This window comes from Crotalus tigris, unplaced genomic scaffold (genome assembly GCF_016545835.1).
Source record: "Crotalus tigris isolate CLP2741 ecotype Arizona unplaced genomic scaffold, ASM1654583v1 scf7180000019411.436016, whole genome shotgun sequence".
In the NCBI taxonomy this organism is placed as follows: Eukaryota; Metazoa; Chordata; class Lepidosauria; order Squamata; family Viperidae; genus Crotalus; species Crotalus tigris.
Window position 1 is genome coordinate 23,765 of NW_024097524.1, and position 12,248 is coordinate 36,012.

At 41.8% G+C, this 12,248-nt stretch overlaps 1 protein-coding gene across 1 annotated transcript in view; it reads left to right on the top strand.

Moving 5' to 3' along the window:
• The window catches only part of LOC120316550 (contactin-associated protein-like 2), a 202,979-nt gene that overhangs the window by 11,423 nt on the left and 179,308 nt on the right, over window positions 1-12,248 (top strand). Inside the window, exons 2-5 of the mRNA XM_039362276.1 lie at window positions 5,275-5,341; window positions 6,333-6,618; window positions 7,276-7,342; window positions 9,379-9,597. Of these exons, the coding sequence (XP_039218210.1) occupies window positions 5,275-5,341; window positions 6,333-6,618; window positions 7,276-7,342; window positions 9,379-9,597 (639 nt within the window). The remainder of the gene's footprint in view (window positions 1-5,274; window positions 5,342-6,332; window positions 6,619-7,275; window positions 7,343-9,378; window positions 9,598-12,248) is intronic.

The following is a 12,248-nucleotide window of genomic DNA, read 5'->3' on the forward strand; positions in this document are numbered from 1 at the left end:
GTTTCTTCAGCTTCTTTGCATCGGCGGCACTTACTGTCTGTTGCTGTCTTCTCAATTTTGACTTTGTATGCATTTGTCCTTAAGGCTTGGTCTTGTGCAGCCAGAATTAGTCCCTCGGTCTCTTTCTTCAATTTTCCTGCTCTTAGCCATTGCCAGGTTTTATTATTATCTGCTTTCCCAGCTATTTTTTTAATATATTGGCCATGTAGTGCTTTGTCTTCCCATGCCTCTATTCTGTTCTTCATTTGGTCTTTCTTGTAGGCCAGTTTGGTCTCTCCAGTGGTTAGTAAGCCTTCCTGATATACTAATTTCAGTGCATCTTCATCATTGTTCTTCAGATATTCTTCCAAAGCCATTTTTTCTTCTTCACCCATCTGATGTACTTGTAGCATTCCACGCCCACCTATTTGCCTTGGTAGATAAAGTCTATCAATGTCACTGCGTGGAGGAAGGGCATGATTCATTGTCATTATTTTTCTGGTCTGCCTATCCATTGCTTTTAGTTCTGCTTGAGTCCAGTCCACTATTCCAGCTGTGTACCTAATGACTGGGATTGCCCAGGTGTTGATTGCCTTTATGGTATTTCCTCCATTGAGTTTGGATTTTAAGATCTTCTTCACTCTCTTGATGTATTCACCGCTAATCTTTTTCTTGACTTCAGTGTGCTTGATGTTGTCAGCTTGAAGGATACCCAAGTATTTGTAGTACTCTTCCTCATCCAGACTCTTAATGTTATTTTCGTGGGGCATCTTGATTCCTTCAGTTTTCACTATTTTTCCTTGTTTGATAGTAAGTGTGCCACATTGGTCCAAGCCAAACTCCATTACAATATCTTGGCTATATATACGGACAGTGTTGAGCAGCGATTCTATTTCAGATGATGCCTTTTTGTAGTCAATCCATGCCACATTCAGGTTGGCCTTCCTTCTCTTGCAGTTTTCCAAGATCATTTTGTCTATTAGGAGTTGATCTTTTGTTCCTCTGCTATTGGGGCGGTTTCCTTTCTGCTCAGGTAGAAAGAAATTGTTTTCAACTAGATGCTGTTGTACTGCATCAGCTACCACACCAGTTAGTAATTTGAAAGTTGTTGGTAAACAGGTAATTGGCCTGTAGTTGCCTGGTGTTGCCCCTTTTGCTGGATTTTTTATTATTAGGTAGGTTTTCCCAGTTGTTAGCCAATTTCAATTTCTCCTCCTTGTAGTATATTGTTGAACTGTTTGGCAATGAGTGGGTGTATAACAGTTAGATGTTTCAACCAAAACCCATGCAGTTCATCTTCACCTGGTGCTGACCAATTTTTGATTTTCTTTGCTCTTTTTTCTACCCTTTTTGTTGTTATTACTAGTTCTTTCATTTCAACTTCTGTTTTGTTTGCATCCACCTCTTTTAACCAAGCCGCATCCTTGTTGTATTTCTTTGGGTTATCCCATATCTGCTTCCAGAACTGCACTGTTTCTTCCTTGTCAGGTACTGACTGATTCCTTGCCGTTTCTCCATTGATGGATTGGTAGAAACGTTTCTGATTGGATTGAAATTGGAGGTTCTGCCTATAGTTTGCAATTCGAGCTTCATATCTACTGATTTTCCTGGCTATAGCGGTTATTTGTTGCTTTATTATTTCCAGTGCTTCCTTGATCTTCCTTGGTTCTAAGTGGTATTTCTTGATTAGGTATTCTTTGGTCTTCTTGTTCTTCAGCTTCTTTTCTTTCATCTGTTCTAGCTTGCTTGCATGTGATCTTAACTTGCTGATCTTATTTTCTAGTCTAACCTTCCATTTTTTGGTGCACTGTTTGTTTGTTTTTCTTTTTTGTTGATTTTACATCCCAGGTATTCTGTTATAACTGCAGCTGTGCTGTACATTAGTTGATTTGTTTCTTGCAGTGAATTGGTGCTTATACTTGATATTGCAGTATTTGCATCTTTTAATGCTTGTGCTAGCTGTTTATTTGGAACAAGCTTCAATGCAGGTAGCCTTATTCTGTTGTTTTTGTGCTGTTCTAGATGCTCAGTTATTCTTTGTTTCAATTCTTTTATTTCTTTAGTTAGAGGGTTTTGTTCTTCCTGAGGTAGAGGTGCCTGGTTTCCAAATGAGAACAGTTGTATATCTCTGCTAGATTCCTTCACTGCCAACTATTATGATGATGATGATGATGATGATGATGATGATGATGATGATGATGATGATGATGCTTGCTCTGGTAATCTGGCAGCAAAGGATATTATGCACAAAATCAACAGACACCTAAATACAAAAAAAGAAAAAGAAAAAATAAGAGAAGGAAATGTCTATACAATTAAATACAAAATAAAATGCATGCATTTTTAAAATATATAAAGCTAGCAGCAATGAAATAAAATATCAAAGTTTGTGGTGCAGATAGCTTTAAACATTCTGATGGAGAAATAAAAAATAATAGTCTGCTATATATTATCCTATAATAATTGCTGTAATAATATACATAAAATACTTTAGCACTCAAAAATGTTTCAATAAATCTTTCATGAAGCATTACTTTAGACTTACAATTCTCTGAATTCCTATTGTAGTTTTAGGTCAATAAATAATATAAAATGCAAATGAATTGCACAAAAAATATTATTGCCATTATAAAAATCAAGTTTCAGGCTAAAGTACCAAACTTATATTGGGAAAGAGTAATTGAATATAGAATAATACTGCATGTCATACTGATTTAATATAAAGGGAATACTGATCTGAGACATTCCTGAGTCCTATTGCAATGCTATTGGCAATGGATTCGACTCTCTTTTATCTATTTTTTCTGTCATCTTTGATCTATGATTCCCAATGATGAATTTAAATGCTCAGATTATACCATGAAACATTGTCATAAAATTTGCCTTGAGCTCATCATTATGATCGTATAATATAAATAACAAATAAACTTCTCAGAAGTTTATGAACAGTAAAAAAAAAATGGCAAAAATTTCACAACTGACAACTTGGCAGAGGAGAAGAACCCTGGTCATATTAGAAAAGGTTTCTAGTTTTTAAAAGACAAAATAATTGACTTTAATATTGAGATATTTTAGGACTGGCCAGACTTAGCATCCCACATGGTACAGATGATGGTGATGTATTTAAGATCTCACTGACATTCTATAATACAGTTAGGTAGATGCCAGTGTTTGGACCCTGGATGCATGCAAGTGGTTTTCTACTTCTTTGCAAGGCTGAACATCATGTTAGCAATGCACAGATAGAGCTCGACACATTTGCTTGTAAGCAGCAAGTCATTATTTAGTTTATCTAATCTATGTCACTGTCTGTCCCCACTCCAAAAAAAGAAACAGGAAAAATGGACACTTTGAGGCATGTTATTTGGAACACAGTATATCTTAGAATGCCAAAAACAAATGAAGCCCAGTGTTTAAAAAACAAAACAAAAATAAGAACACTTAGTCAAAGCAGTAAATGAGTTACTTCATAAGACTGGAGAGTTCTCCAGTACAGGAGATGGAGAATCCACCAATGGTTTTCACTGTCTGCCTGCTCTTGAGACCAAGTAGCCAAACTCGTCACACACCCTCTTGCTAGGAGATCCAGTCTTGACTTGGTCTCAAGGTCTTGAAGACATATCAAGGCTGGCTCTCAGGTTTAGAGATCTTCAATTCATTAGCAGGTCAGATACCATTGTTGGATTCTCCTTGCCTTTAAAATTTATATTCCCTAATTAGTGATTCTCTCTCAAAAGCAGGTTAATTTCCCCCAAAATTTTCCCTAAGACACTGGACTCAGCGCAGCCTCTAATTGGCTGATTCGAGGCTCCTGGGTGTGTGTGGGGGGAAACACTTCTCCACTCTTTTCCCAGGACTCTGGGGAGGGGGAGGAAAAATTTTTTTCCAATTCCCCGTGGGCTTTTCTGCAACGCTCAGCTGTGCAGCCACTATCAGCCCCAGAGTTTTTTCCCCTTCAGAGGCCGTTTTTAAACAGCTAAAAGTCATGGCCGCCATTTTGGATGACCCAGGAGCTCAAAAACCGAACAGAGGTTTTTTTCCCTCACTTGGCAAGCAGCTTCTGAAAAATTTTAATTAGAGCCCTGTTTTCTCTGCACAGCACATTGCTGTGCAGAGGTTTCCTTCCCTTTGCAATCAGTTTCTGAAGCAAAACTACTAGGGTCCTGCCTTTCGAGACAGGGGTCTTCACAGCAGTCCCCTAATCGATCTCAGGAAGCCTTAAAAGAATTTGCCGCGGCCACCATTTTGGGCGCGCTACGTGGTCGGCCTTGCATTGCCATCAGCCAAATAATTAACCGAAGGCCTCAGCACTTTACAGGCCATTTCCAACAGACCTTCTGACCATTAATTTCAGCATAGCTGAGAAACCATTCTAGCCCTACACAGCGACTACCATTAGGCCTTATCAACTGTAACATTATTTACAGCCGGTAATTAACTAACTAGGCCCAATTCTCAGGCCACCACCTTGTTTTGGAATCGCCATTTTGAATTCACATTGCCTCTGGCAGGCCTCATCTCAGGCCTCTGCGCCCTTCATTGGGGCCTTTTTTTGCTGGTGCACCTTGCCTGGCCATCTAAGGCCTCCGGGCGAGACCCAGAGAGTGGTCCCAAATGTGCCTTCGGCATCTGACTCAATTGCCATGACCGAAGCCCAGAGAGAATTTTTTTGCTGGTCAGGTGGTCAGGGGAACAGTCTTGTTACTTGTTCCAATTTGCTCCCGCCAATGGCTTGTCTGCCAGAGCTTCAATCTCAGATTCCCTGAGACTGCTCAACTTGGATGGAGGACTCCATGTTGCCTCACCCAGTGGGCACTGTCCCTCTGTCCAGTTACAGCTGCCACAAATCCTCTGAACAGGAGGCGGCAGGCAAGCCCAAATCTAAGGCCAATACGGTGTTCAAGAAGCCTTCCAAGATGGTGGAAAAGCAAGTCAGCCGTAGGCACCAGGCTCTGGAGAAGGAGTTCTCCAGAGAGCAGAGACAAACCGGATTGGAAGAAGGATTTATTGGTGGCCTCAGAATTTGACCTTCCTTTAGATCTTTCAACATCATCCCAGGGTGTGTGGTCCCTCACAGGAACACCCTCGACACTTAGTCCTCCACCTGAAATCACACCTTCACAACAACGGCCGCAGGCCTCAGGGGAGCAGACATCGGAGACATTTTCTCCGATGGCCACCTTGAGGCCTTGCCAATCCAGGGTTGTAGATCGCATACTAAGAGAACAGTCTTTCTTTCTATCTGGGCAGGGGTCTTCTTCGTTTGGCATGCCACCTTATGTCCCTCCTATGCAGTTCCCTATGCTTCAGGAACCCACTTTTCCTGCACACTCCTCCATGAGCGGATCCTCACCCTCGCAGAGTGAGGAACAGCCAGAAATTAATCTATCAGAGGAGGAGGAACCTCCCCCCCGAACTCCCCCCTTCGGGAGGCTTGTTCATTCCATGTTCCTCTATTTTTCTTAAAGAAATAAAAAAAGTGGGCCTCCCCTTCCTTCCTTCCTTCAGTAAGCGAGACTGATAAATGGGTTTTTAGTACTTCCTCAGATCTCACTGGGAAGGCGGTCACTAGGGACATGGCGGAGGCACCTAAAGCGGATGACAGAAAATGGGACCTCGCTTTTCAGAAGACCCATCAATCAGCAGCATGGGCAATTAAAACGGCCACTTGTGCGTCCTTTTTGTGCGGACCACCCTACTTTGGCTTTGTCAGCTTCAGGCCAGAATCCCTGCTGAGGACAATCGGACTCAGCAGGAACTGATGCTGCAGACACGACTTTTCAGTCGGCCACCTTTGCATCTAGGTCCCTTGCAGACAACATCACAGACAGAAGGACACTGGCTGCAACACTGGCAGGCTGACACCAAAACAATGGCATCTGTCGACTGCTTCATATCTGGACTATAGTCCTTTTGGGGAGACCCTGGTCCTTGTACACCCAGGCAGGACAGGCCATATGTCCGTCCATATGACAGACTGGTTTTTCAGCATCGGTAACAGAACCAATCTATGGGGCCATTTCAAGGGGCAGGTTGCCCCTATAAGGGGTCCAAGAGACTGTTACACTGCATTTCCCATCGGGTGAAGGCTTGCCCACTTCTTCCATCAGTGGGAACTCACATCCAGGGATGCCTGAGTCCTACAAACCATCTGGTTTGGTCTGTCCCTGGGGTTCCTAGCCAGCACTCCGGACCGCTTCATCTCTTATCCCATTTCCTGGAATCCACTTACACAGAGACTCATGCAGGAAGCCATTCAGCATCTTCTAGAGGGTCAGGCCATAAAGCCGGTACCTCCGAATCACATGGGAAGGGGATGCTACTCCATCCTTTTTGTGATTCCCCATCCTTAGGAGGATGGAGAGCAATTCTGGACCTCAGGGTCTGATTCATTACATCACATGCACGATGCAATCACTCCAGTCCATCCTGGACGGCATCAGTCAGGGAGACTCCCTGGTGTCAATAGATTCCACGGAGGTGTATCTCCACTTCCCCATCCCTCCAGCTCACCGGCAGTTCCTCAGGTTCTCTTACAGGAACAGGCACATCCAGTACAAGGCCCGTTGGTATGGCCTCTCCTTGGCTCCCAGGATATTCATCAAGATCCCAACTGTACTGGCTGCCCACATACGGAAGGTACTGGTATATGTCCAGTGTTGACTGGACCAAATCTTGACCCAAGGGTCATCTTTCCGGGTAGCTCAGTCGGACCTGCTACTAACTATTCAGGTCCTCCAACAGTGAGGGTTCTCGGTCAATTTCCAGAAAAGCCAGACAGTTCTCTCATCCAGTTTTCTGCACCGGGGAGCCATAATAGACACACGAACTGCAGGGTCTATCCCCCCCCCAGGTGCGGTTGGTCAGCATCAGGGTTCTGGCTTGCCAGGTGTACAAGGACTGCACCATTTCACCGGTCTGGATCTCCCAGCTTCTGGGAAGATGATCTCTGGCATAGCCATAGTTCCCTGGGCCGGACTCAACTTGCGGGATCCTTTATGGTTCCTCCGGTTGTTCCAACGAGTGAATGCCAGCGCATCCGACTGCCAGGTCAGGCTCCTGATCCTCACCCTCAGATATCTATGAGGGTGGCTCTCACAAGTGGTGTTCAAAGGGTCACCTTTTAAGGAGCCAGACCACGCCACCATCAAGACGGTCGCACATCCATTCAGTTGAGGTGCCCTTCTACGGTCTCAGTTTGCACTGGGCCATTGGTTCCACACAGACTTGAGACACAACAGCAATTGACTGGAGCTCAAGGCCATCAATTCAGATCTTTGCCTTTTGTGGCTCTAGATCAGGGACCGTCAGATACGGGTCTTCATGGTCAAAGTGGCGCCCAAGGTCCACATGAACCGGCAGGGTGACACCAAGTCCAAGTTCTTTATGTCCAAGACATGGCTACTGGGGCCCTGGACAGAGCCCAACCTGTCTGGAATTTTGTCTCCAGTGCATAAGCTCTCAGTGTACATATAAGTAACAAGTGATAAATCATGATTATAATCATAAAAACATTCATCATAAATCATAAGATACAACAGTGATGGTCATGAATACTAAATAAGCAATCAACAGAGATCATAGGATTCTAAATAAAACAATTAATATAAATTGTAAGATACAAACAACAAAATAGGGAGATAGGAAATAGGAAAGATGAGAAGAATAGTAATACAGCCTTACTAGGTAGTTTGACAGTGTTGTGGGAATTAGTTATTTAGCAGAGTGATGGCATGGGGGAGGGAACAGTTCTTGTGTCTAGTTATGTCATCTTGAGGGAAGAAGTTGAAACAGTTTATGTCCAGGATGTGGAAGTTCTATAGATATTTTCACAGCCCTCTTTCTGGCTTGTGCAGTATATAGATCCTCAATGGAAGGCAGGCTGGTAGCAGTTGTTTTTTCTGCAATTCTAACTATCGGTTGAAGTCTGTGTCTGTCTTATAATCACATTACTTTAATGTGTAAGAAGATTTCATACTATTAAAATCTTATTTCTATATTTTAACAGTAAATTAAAGCAAACTAGATGCAACTGAACAGTGATAACACTCACATTCAAACTTTCTATGCTTGAAGATTCCTAACAGGCAACTCTGCTCTTTTAGGAAAGGATATAGGGGTGATCTGGATAATATTGCAGATTTTCATGTGGATAAAGTGGTTGTTTCATTTTTTATGTGGATTGGGCATGCCAATTGTGGTGAACAGAATAGTGTCTTGTAATGCTGTCTTTAGAACTTGTGTAAATAGATAGGGTTCCCTATCAAGAACTGATCCACGCTTTCCTTCCTTCTTCAGATGGCATATTGTGTGTGGCTAAGAGATAGTAAATGCTTCTTTAAGGGAGGACAATTAGTGGAACTGTACAATGTTGGTCAAATCTGGTTCTAGGTTCTGCCTCAGTTTATCTTTTCCAATAAGTAACCAAGCAGAAGATCATTTAAAACCAATTTGTTAGATAAAGTGGGGTCTCCCTATGAAAAGGGGGAACCAGGGAAAATGAAATACAATTACTTTTATAGGCAGCACATCTAAGAACTTCAAAGCAAAAGTTGATTAGTTTAGAAATAGTCATCTGTTCAGTTACATTTCAAGGATTAAGTCATCTCATAATATGTGAGTATAGCCATAGAAAAGAGCATTATATTCTGAGTAAAAGAAACATTTGCAAAGGAAAAACATCAAAATAGGCATGGGTAAGATACATTCTCAGTACTTCTCAAGGCTGAGCTGGACTGTTTTCTTTGTTCATGGAGACTTGAGAACAGCCAAAAATGAAGCTGTTATCTACAATGTATTGAATGCTTTCCTGCCAGTCCTGGTTTCTGAAAGAGAGGCATTTTTGAAGGTTAAGGCTTATGGGAAATTATTAGCAATACAGTTGAAAAAGCAAATTTAAAATACAAGAAAGCTCATGTTAGTTAGCCAGTGCAACAGTACTACAAAACCCATGTTTTGAGTATTACATCCTATGTGGCCCTCAAGAGACACACCCATTTTGAGGTTGCTGTCTTGATTGCTAGGTCTAATTCAAGGTGTTGGTTATCAACTCTGAGGCTCAATGAGACATAACACTGGTGATGTGAGAGCCTATATGGTCTGAACATACAGGAAGGGCCAGCTGATGGTTACTACATTGGGATGTACTTCCCCTGGAATACACTTAGTCCTGATCAAGTTCTAACAATCATCCTATTTAATAACTAAATAACTAAAGCCATTTTTATCACCTGAATTAATTGTTATATGGATATTGCGTTCAGTAGATTATTATTCAAAATCTATACTGTAAATTCCATTAAAATAAACCTAATTGCAAGTAGAGATCTTTTTTTAAAAAAAATAATAAAATTAGCAGAATCTGTATTAAATTATATTTCTCTAACCTTCTCTCATCAGCTGCCACAGATGTATCTTTCTCATTTAATGTTGGAAATGGCCCAGTAGAAATTATTATCAAGTCACCCCATCCACTCACTGACGATCAGTGGCATCAAGTGATTGCAGAGCGCAATGTCAAAGAAGCCAGCCTGCAAGTAGATCAGTTCCCCAGAGAGATCCAGAAGGCTCCCACTGAAGGCCACACTCGACTAGAACTCTATAGCCAGCTGTATGTTGGTAAGCAGAAACTATATGTTGAACTGAAAATGCAGCGTCTTTCCTGTATACTTGTGGTCACTTCAGATCCTGTTCATACTGTATATGCTTCATATTTGTTTGTTTGTTTGTTTGCTTGCTTGCTAGCTTGCTTGCTTACTTACATTTACTTACTTACTTATTTACTTACTTACTTATTTAAAATATCTGTATATCATCCAATACTCATCAAATAATCCTCAACGGCACTATATCAACATGGAGAGAAGTAAGCAGTGGGGTACCACAAGGCTCCATCTTAGGCCCAGTACTCTTCAAATCTACATAAATGACTTAGATGAGGGAATAGAAGGGGAACTCATCAAATTTACAGGTGACACCAAACTTGCAGGAATAGCCAACACCCCATAAGACAAGTTCTGGATCCAAAATGATCTTGACAAATTTGAACAATGGGCCCTATCCAACAAATGAGTTTCAAAGTGGAGAAAAGCAAAGTTTTACACTTAGGCAGGAAAAACCAAAGGAACAAAAACAGATTGGGTGAGACCTGGCTTGGAGGCAGTAACTATGAGAGGGACTTTGGAGTCTTGGTGGATGATCATTTAACGATGAGCCAGCAGTGTGCAGCAGCAACCAAAAAAGCTAATACAATCCTGGGTTGCATAAACAGAGGCATAGAATCAAGATCGCGCAAAGTATTAGTACCACTTTATAAAGTCCTAGTAAGAACACACCTCGAATACTGCAGCCAGTTTTGGTAACCATGTCACAAAAAAGATGTTGAGAATCTGGAAAAAATTCAGAGAAAAGCAACTAAGATGATCAAAGGCCTGAAGACCAAAACATATGAAGAACAGCTGCGGAACTTGGGTTTGGCCAGTCTAAAAAGAAGAAGAAATAGGGGAGACATGATAGCAGTGTTCCAATATCTGAGGGGCTGCCACAAAGAAAAGAGGGCCAGGTTGTTCACCAGAGCACCAGAGGAAGGACGAGAAACAATGGTTGGAAGCTAATCAAAGAGAGAAGCAACCTGGAATTAAGGAGAAACTTCCTGACAGTGAGGACAGTCAACCAGTGGAACAGCTTACCCCCAAAAATCATGGGTGCTCCATAGCTGGAAGTTTTTAAAAAGAGACTGGACAATCACCTTTCTGAGATGGTATAGTCCTGCTGGTGCAGCGGGCTGGACTAGAAGACCTCCAAGGCCCCTTCCAGCTCTATTCTGTTCTATTCAAGAAACAGGGGCGACATGATAGCAGTATTCCAGTATTTGAGGGGCTGCCACAAGGAAGAGGGCAACTATTCTCCAATGCACTAGGGAGCAAGACAAGAAGCAATGGTTGTAAAGTGACCAAAGAGAGAAGCAACCTGGAATTAAACTTCCTAACAGTAAGAACAATTAACCAGTGGAACAACTTGCCTCCAGAAGTCATGGGCACTCAATCCCTGGAGATTTTTAAGAAGACACTAGGCAGTCACTTACCTGAAATAGTATAGATCTGTGGTGGCGAACCTATGGCATGTGTGCCACATGTGGCACGCAGAGCCCTCTCTGTGGGCACACGCACCATCGCCCCAGTCCTAGGCCTTCAGCTGGGTTTTATAAAACCTTTTCACTTTAGGCCTTTGCCGCTGTGTGTAAAAAAAAAAGAGGTTCAATCAATCAATTTCAACTTCTCGCGAGGAAAAAAAAGATCTTGCAAAGTTGGAATTGATTGAACTTTTTAGTCCCATCCAGTCTGCCGTTACCACCACAGCCACGCCCATCCAATTGGTCATGCCCACCCAATGGGCCACATCCACCCGGCACCCGATGATACATAAGTGGGTACAGGGTTGCCGTTTGGGCACTCAGTCTCTAAAAGGTCACTGGTATAGGTTCTCCTGCTTGAGCAGGGGGCTAGACTAGAAGACCTCCAAGGTCCCTTCCAGCTCTATTCTCTATTCTATTCTATTCAATAATTCTACAACTTCCCAATCTGTTCAAAATAGAACACTAATCCTGACTTCAGGTTTCCTAGACAGAACATTTAATAAACAAAACACAATAGATGAAAATATTATTTTTGCTCCATTCCCATCAGACAAAACAATATTCAGACAAGTTTGCCACTGCAATCTTAGTATTTAAGCTGGCTCATGCAACAGAAGTTTCCTTCAAAATACATTTGGAGTTTTGAATACAGGTACTAGTATTTTGGTTTTTTTACTAGAGAAATGTTGTGCAATTTAAGAAATGTAAAAGATCTAAAAACCAGTTCCAATTGGCAACTTGCCCTGTTATTATGCACTGTATAAATCTAATCCAGATGCCACCAAATAGCAGTATTCAAATGTATCTGTCTCATGTCAGCCAAAACAAAGTACTTTATGTATGGCTGTCATTTAGTTGTTTAGTTACAATATATATCAGTAAGCACCTTCAAACCACAAATCTAATTTAAGATATGATTAGATAATCTTTTGGTGATCAGGGACTTCACTTAATATTTTTACTGCTTCAGAATCTACAATACATAATGGTGCAATTTGGAGATAATCATATCATGTGCAAGGATGGGCCTGGGATTTGGGGCTATTTTCCCCTACTTTAAAGGCAAGAGTTGGATTTTTTTGTTCTTAAACAGCATAAAAACAGCTATCATATGGCTTTATAGTTTAATTCACAT